Below are 8,530 nucleotides of genomic sequence, written 5' to 3' on the forward strand. Positions count from 1 at the left end.
ACTAAATAGGATTAGTGGAGGAACTTCACAATGGGAACTTTCACAGTGGGGTCTACAATATTTTGTCATTTCAGGTGCTGCAATCCAGCATTTCTAACGCTGGGAGCTTAACAATCATTTTGCAACTGACAAGAAAAAACAGGTGTTTGTAGACAATCATATAATCAAGGCTCTCTTTTTTTTCTTTCTTTTTTTTCATATGATGAACCAATATGCCCTCTAAGATCACTGAAATATTTCTCACCCTCCGGCCTTGGCTGGTCTTTTTCAGAATTTTCTTATGTTCTGAAATCTGAAAGATAGTAAAAACATAGGCTCAATAACACACCCACATGGCTTCCTTTGTCTTCAATCCCAGTATTACACATCTTTAGTGATTACTTAACTCAGTGTATGCCGCAGGTGCCATTCTGATCCACGCCATCCATTCCTCTTCTGAGCTTACGGAAATGGAGGATTTAACCAAACACGACAGACAGGAAAAGAGATTATTCCAAGGACTTGAACAGTCACGAAGGCCGCAAAAGAGCACATGGAACGGTCATGGATGAGAATGGATGAATGATAATGCAGTACACAGACGTGGTCATTATGAGTGGTCTAGGAATCCAAAGGCCGATCATGGTGCTGTGCATCCCAGGTTGCAGTCCCAGAGTGTGGCGGGAAGATTTGTTATTAAGGTGGCCATACACTTTACAACCCTCGCAAGACTTTTGTCTTGCGAGGGTTGTAAAGTAATTTAAAAAACTTACGAAATGCCCATCTTGGACATGCAGATCGTACTTGCGATCATCGCAAGCCCGCCCCCCTGAGGGACGGGCTTCCGATGACTGCAATGAGGGGCGGGCTTCCGATGACTGCTAACGGGCAGTGTGCGTGTGCGCACACCGACCCGTTCGGCAGTTGTCGAACAAGCAGGCCACTAACTCGCCGAGAATCGTACGATTCCCGGCGGGTTTTCCAGCCTGCTTGTTCGACGGAAGTTGCTAACAGCTGGGCGGAGAGATGTGTATGGCCCTTAATTTGCCCATACACTTTGCGATTATCGTACGATCGCGGGATTTCCCGCGATTCTCGTACGATAATTGTGCAGTGTATGGGCACCTTAAGGGCCATACACATCTCTCCGCCCAGCTGTTAGCAACTTGGGGCGCTCTGGCCAGAGTCCCGCCCAGGTCCTGGTAACCTGTAACGTCAATGGGCGGGATGTCGGCCAGAGCCAAGCCAGATGATGCAGAAGCCAACCCCACACCACTCCCCAAGTAGCGTGCACCACCAGCACACCCCCACCCCCATACCCCCAACCCTCAAGCGGCAAAAATACTAGGGACAACCCTGGTAGTAACTATCACTTTAGGACAGGTCCAGAACCTCTTAATTGTCCCACTTTTCTAAGTACCTGCATTCACAATGGATTCGGAGACATACTATAACTCACAGTTCTGCCGTTCTGCAGAATCATTGTTCTGCAGATCATTGTTCATGGTAGATGTATGCTTTAAAATGGAGTAATACAAATATAGCAGTTTCATTAAACATTGGAATACATACAGTATATGGTATGACAGTATGACAAATGGTTGTAGGCTTTATTTGCTGATTCGCCCAGCGTATGGCTGCATAGAAGATTTATGATAAGACCCTTTAAAGTTCTCTAGGAGGGAAGAGTAACTTGTTAATTATGCTTACTTCAGAGGAATTCTTTGCCAGACAGGCAGGTGTGAAAGCCTATAGAGCCAACGACTTAAGTTTAAGTAACTTAAGTGTTCCGATATCGGACCATACTGCTGCCAGCTGAATTTTTGAAGATTTCTATCTCAATAAGGATAACTTGGCAGAAAGTATCATTAACACATTACAGCTGCCTCCCACACAACTTACTGAATATCTCCAGGAGTTCTTTCAGCGGACTGACAGTTATATATGTCAAGGCAAGTAACCTGATCTACTGCTTTAACACAACAGAGTTCCCAATGTACCTTTCATGCGTAAAACTAAGTTCTTCTGGGTCCTCATAGAAGGGTCTATCAGAATCCCACATTTTCTCATTAATAAAGGTTATGTGAAGCCAAAAACTTTTTTTTCGAGGTTTGAATGAATGGCTAAGGATTAGAACTCATGTCAGGTTTATACGGCTATCCACACCTCTATTGAAGAGAATAACCCTCACTACTCTGTCCTCTTGACAATGGGTTAATCAGACAGGAAGTGAAGGAAAATCTGCAACAGTAACACAAGGAAAAACAGCGTAATAAACAGAAGTAAAAAATCTGACAGGGGCTCTAGCCTTTTCAGACTCTACTAAAGAACATCATATTTTTCTCTGTTTGTTTTTCCCTCTTGCAGAGTTTCCCTCACTTCCTGTCTGGTAAAACATTGTCAGTGAGGATAAATCTCTGTAATGGAGTCCTGGATAGCATTTAAAACAGGGGTAATAATCCTTGCTAATCTATTGTTCTTTGCTGGACATAGAAAAACGGCTCACAAAATGTAACAAACTTGTGATCAAGAATGCCTCTCCTAAACACATCTTTGTAGTACTTTTTAATTTAATAAAAACAAATTTTCTTGAGTCAGGGCCACAGCTTGAGCCCTTGAGTTAAGGGACTAGTAGCCTGGCTTTGCTGTTCTGCATGACCCCTCATGACCCCTCTTGTGTAATCATTTATGATAGCTTGCCTTGACAATAGCACTATTCCAATTACACTATAAAATAACCTAATTCCAAGTTATTACTGGCTGTAGGTCCCATGTATTAAACACTGAGAAGTGTGTTTTGCTGTTATTACTGCCAATCCAGATTGAAGCCCATATGAAATAAAATGAACTTTGAGCTTAAACACATTGCAGGTGCATCAAAGCAAAAAGTGTGCAATGTTTTACAGTTTGTTTTCTTTACAAAGCAGCCACAACCTGAGCAGAAAAGCCTGTCCCCTGCCAGCACCATGCAGAACTTTATGTGGGGAAGCAGGGGTCTCTCTCCAGAGGTCTAACACAACCCCTGTGAGCTGGAACTCTCCAATCAGTAGAGAGCTTAAAGGAGAACTATGAGGTGAGTGAAAATCCTCATAGTTCGAGCAGATGTGTGACAATGAAACTGTCACATGTCGGCTCAATAGATCGGGATGTGAGCGAACACATACCGTCGCTCGCTCACTTCTCAATCATCTCCCTGCAGACAGCCGTGACTGTCACTCACGGCCCCATGCAGGGATTTCCCCCCTCCCCACTCCGATCCTCCAGCGCTGACTGGAGGAACGGACTGGGGAGGGGGCGGGTACAGCTGGCTCTGCCTCTAGATAGGCAGAGCCAGCTGTCACTCACGCAGCTGGGTGGATCTCGACAGTAATGTCAGCCACTGCAATGTATTTAGCTGTTTTAAACTGAAAGTTCCATTGGGCTTCAAATACAATGACAATTATGATTAGAGAAGTGACACACTTCAAAACACTTATGTCAATCTATCTGCCTGTGATTACTACAACTCAAAAAACAATAATAGAACAAACCCAAAAGAAGTCAGCAGACAAGAGGCAGAACTGAAATGCAGCATCTTCTTGAAGGGATGATAGTGCTGACTAGCTACAAATCGAATGTTCATACAAGAGTTTATGTTCAGTTATCTGAAAGATGGAATGTCGTAGCTATATAGTGAATACGGCAGCCACTCAGATCTAGATCAGACCTATTTTGGGACATATACCGTATAGCAATTAATTAAATGAGAGCAGGTATGTCCTAGACATAGCCCATTCCTCCTTTGAGGACACACCAGAAGCCCAAAATCTCTCAATGGCAGCTGAAGTCCTCCAGTGTGTATCTGCATTATACCTATGTAGGATAGGATGTTACAGACATCACAATATTTCAATGATACAATAAAAAAAAACACATCATAAAAACAATATCAGTGTAGCAATCTCACAACCATATAACATTGGTAACCATAATAAGTAAAATCTCTGCTTTGGGCAAGCTTTGAATAAGTCCAAGGAAGTAATTCAATAGATGAGACTGGTGAACCTTGAATGGGTGGATGGTTGTAAGGTAGATGGAGAGTTTCCCATTACAACCGGTTGTCAAAACAGAACGCCATAGTATTTACTGTATACAGTATAATACAGATAAAGCCTATCTCTAGGTAAAGAAAAACTACTCATTAATGTCTAGGGGGGTTGTGTACAGCATGTTACCTTACTACCACATGATCCCTGCTACCACAGGCTACAAGACCGCTGTCTACTGCCTCTTCCCCTGCACTTTGGAGGTTGGAGGCCCACTGACATCTCTAAGTCTAATGCATGGTTCACAGCCCTGCATTATATGCGAGGACACAGAGGGACACTCCATGAGCCAGAATGGAAGGGATAGAAGTGACCGCCAACCTCCAGGCAAAACATTTAGGTTGGTGGTCCATTTGACCATTTTCTACTACGTCTCAAATTAACTTAAAATCTTACTTTCCATATACTGCAACTTTCCATTTTCAAACTACACTGAAAAACAACAACTGGATTCTGAATGGGTGCTAAAAGGAACACACATCTATTTTTTAAAATCTATTGGTGTATACAGACTATCCCCACGTAAAAGATGTGGTTTCAAGGGAATAACATACTTCGAAAGATATTTTACTAAATACATAATTTCCGCACATACCAGCCTTCGGATTTCCCGCTCACATTCCCGCTTAATTTTAGAGATCTCCTCTTGATGTAGATGGAACACACTCCGGATTTCCGCAGCCTTCATCTTATCAGCCTGCATCAATACAGTCAAGGCTTCCTCCGCTTGTTTTCTGGCTCCTTTTAGCTCAAAGATCTCTTGCTGCATTTTAATTTTCTCAGACTCAAAGCTGTTCTTGGCCTCCTCCCTGGCCTCATTGTACAGAACAGTTTTGACTTTTTCCGGGGCGGCATCTCGGAGCGCATTGACCACCGTTTGCAGCCTCTGATTTTCACTGTCTTTGATTTTTATCACCCGGGTGAGTTCAGATTCATGCTGCCTCAAAAGGGATTCCCGTACAGCTTGCAGCTCCTTCATTTTCTCCTCGTGCAACTTAGCCTTCAGCTCGGTCACAAGAACAATAGTTTTGTGCTGCTCGTGCTCTCGAATCTGTCGGATCTCCTGGTTTTTATCTCTTTCAAGTTTGCTCACCTGCACATGCATATTGAACAAAAGTAGAAAATACAATATCATTCTTTAATTACTTCACATTTAATTGCAAACCAAGTCAACAGAAAGGAACACTGTAAACATTTTCTGCAAGAAAGATGTTAGTTTTAAACATATGGATGGTTCATTTTTAACCAGCTGATGATGATCTTCAAAGAAAAGCAGCAACAAAACTGAAAAGCAGAGAGATCAGACTACCCGGGTCACAGAGTGGCTCACAACGCACCCAATTCCTCTTTCTCTCCTATCAGAGAAGGTATCATCTTAGCAGTGATACACAAGATGCTTTCAAACAATTGGTACTATACTTTCTTACCAGGTACTATACTTTCTTACCAGAAAGCCCAGAATGCTTTACAAACTCAATGTCACAGATAAACCTTGTATAAAAATATATATAAAGCCATATACAGTATATAAATATATCTAAAGAATGGTTAAAACTCTTGTGAGGATATTTTTTGCAATCTGTATCCCATTGGGAAAGCAACCCTTTACTTCCTGTTCTGTACACTTCACCAAACAGGAAGTAACAGGAAAAGTGTTAAAAGTAAGGTAAAGCTCCTTTTAAGCTCCGTTTACACCTAGGCATTTGGTTGCTCAAACCTAAGCGCTACAAAACGCTCAAGACAAGGAATCCCATTCAAATCTATGACCCTTGCTCACACCTTAGAGTATTGCCACAGACACATTAAAGTCTATGGAACTAAAAAGCGCTGCAATTTGCCAAAAAGTACTTTTTCCAGCAACAGGTGTTTGTCTGCGTGTGACAATACGCTCAGGCGTGAACAGGGGCCATAGAATTGAATGGGATCCCTTGTCTTGACTTACCTTTAAGCGACAAAATGCCTAGGTGCGAATGGGGACTTAGACAATTGTCACTGGAGGGAATGTTCCCACTCAAAGATGTTCCCTCTATTCCTCTTCAGGTGACAGCTCAAAATTAAAAAAAAATCCTTACATTCCTCCCTTAGTCCTGGTGACAGTAGTCAGAGGGACAAATAGAGAGAGTAAAGGTGCCCATACACCTTACGATTATCGGACAAAACTTTTCGTCCGATGATCGAATAGTCGTACGATTTTCGTACGGCAGCCCCATCCTGCCCCGATGATCGCAAGATTAATTTAGGCGTAATTAACAAACAGCACCTGGATGAAATGCGGTCATTGATTTGCCGTATTTGCGCTAGCGCAAGCACAGTGTAGATCGTACGACTTTTGACAGACGGAAACGCCAGCAACCTTACGAAAACCGTACGATCTAGCAAAGTTTTCAAACATGATTGACCGTCAAAAGTCGTACTATTGTACAGTAATGTCGGTCGGACACTGCAATGCACACATACGATTATCGGACGAAAAGTCGATCGCATACAAAAATCGCCCAATAATCGTAAGGTGTATGGGCACCTTAAATCTCACCAACTGGTACACAGATGGAAAAAAAAACCTGGCAGGGGCTCTGATACTTCCCATCCATTTCCAAAAAAAACTACAAAAAAGTTCTGTCTTTAGATACACTTTACATTTTCCTTGTTGCATTGTTGTAAAGGGCAGATTTTATAGAAATTCCAATAGATTAAAAGTTTCTAATCTGAAAAGAAATTTGTCCAAACACTAAACATTTTCTCTAAATCAGACATAACTTTCATAATTTTCAGAACATATTTCTTGTCGGAGGCATCTAATAAAATTCATAGATAAATATGAAATATATGAAGACAGTGGCTTTGGCAAAAACCTATAGAGAGAAAACATTTCATTGCTAGGTTTAAATTTGTATGCATACTTACATTGATCCAGCTGGTCAAAGGTAAGTATGCATATGCCACACCTCATCAGCCCACAGAGATCTTGTAAATAAATGTTATAAATGTTCCCTCTATTTCTCTTCGGTTGACAGCTCAAAATTTAACATTTTTCCTCACTTCCCTCCCTCAGTCCTGGTGACAATAAAGAGAGTAAATCTCCCCAACAGGTACACAGCTAGAAAAAAAAACTGTCCCCATTTGCACCTAGGCATTTTGTCACTCAAAGGTAAGTCAAGACAAGGGATCCCATTCACTTCTATGGCCCCTTTTCACGCCGGAGCCTATTGTCACAAACAGACAAACACCTGTTGCTGAAAAAATTACATGAGCTACTTTTTGTGGCAATACGCTAAGGTGTGAACAAGGACCATAGAGTTGAATGGGATTCCTTGTCTTGAGCGTTATGTAGCGCTTAGCTTTGAGCGACCAAATGCCTAGGTGTAAACGGTGCTACTACATTACTGACAGCAATCTTCTGGGTCCCTTATAGCGCTGAGCCTTCCCTTCTGGTCTCAAAACACAAGGGATTTCTGACTTTGCACAGCAGCCATTCACAGTACGCCTAGTTTTTTTTTCAGTGAATACAAAGTGGTCTCTGATTGAACTAGGGACACTCTCATCATAATCTGCCTCTCATCCAATCATAGAGTACCTTATATTATTTTATAAAGATACTAGGCATTCTCTGAATGGTGGCTGTGGTGAGCGAGCAACTCACTGTGTTTTCGAAGCAGTGGGTAGCCAGCACCGTTGTCAGCACTTAAGTAGCTCCGGGTACTAGTAGCTCATAGGCTTGCACAGCCTATTGCATTAGGGTCTACACACAAAAGTACAAGCACACACGTGTATATGTATATACACTGAGTGGCCAGATTATTATGACCACCCCATCAGTACTTCGTTGGGCCACGAGATGACTTCGTTGGGCCGCCTCAGATACATACGCAAACCTGAGGCATTCCGGATCAACTGTCGCACAACTCTTCCAGCAGGGGTAATGAAGCAGGAAGCCTGGCAGGTGGTCATGTCCAAACTTCCTGACAGGATGGGAAGCCGCAGCCACGCTCCCTCACAGCTTCCCATGCACTGAGACCTGCAGCTGTTATGTGATGAATGTAAGTGGCAAGTGCTGCTGCACTCTGTATGGCTGAGCTGGTCACAGAGAGATCTTTTTGATCTCTCTACCAGCTCAGTGACTGAAAACATGGCGCCCGCTGTTGCGGTTTTAGCCAAGCTGGACCAATGTAAGTATTTATAATCATTTATACCCTGAGTTCAACTTCAAGCTTTTGCTATAAATGGGCTGCTGGTCAAACTGGGAAGAAGATTGCAGTGGTCCTTCACAAAGTGCAATTCATTGTGTATGAACCACCCTAAGTTTAACACTTCCAGACTTTGCACCCTGGTCAAAGAAGATTTGATTGTTTTGAATTAGCTTGAGTGACCTGGTAACTGAAGATAATTTTTTAAGAATGATATGGACCTTGTAGCTTTTCTTCTTACAACTTGCAGGATATCTTTAGATGGCAAATTATAAATATATA

General features: G+C 42.4%; 1 protein-coding gene across 4 annotated transcripts in view; it reads right to left on the reverse strand.

Annotated features, from left to right (window-relative positions):
• The window catches only part of JAKMIP3 (Janus kinase and microtubule interacting protein 3), a 62,273-nt gene that overhangs the window by 49,968 nt on the left and 3,775 nt on the right, over positions 1-8,530 (reverse strand). For all 4 annotated transcript variants that reach the window (XM_018553690.1, XM_018553689.1, XM_018553688.1 and 1 more), the window contains exon 2: positions 4,660-5,157. In XM_018553690.1, coding sequence (XP_018409192.1) covers positions 4,660-5,157 — 498 coding nt within the window. The remainder of the gene's footprint in view (positions 1-4,659; positions 5,158-8,530) is intronic.

This window comes from Nanorana parkeri, unplaced genomic scaffold, assembly GCF_000935625.1.
Source record: "Nanorana parkeri isolate BGI_ZX_2015 unplaced genomic scaffold, ASM93562v1 scaffold127, whole genome shotgun sequence".
Classification (NCBI taxonomy): Eukaryota; Metazoa; Chordata; class Amphibia; order Anura; family Dicroglossidae; genus Nanorana; species Nanorana parkeri.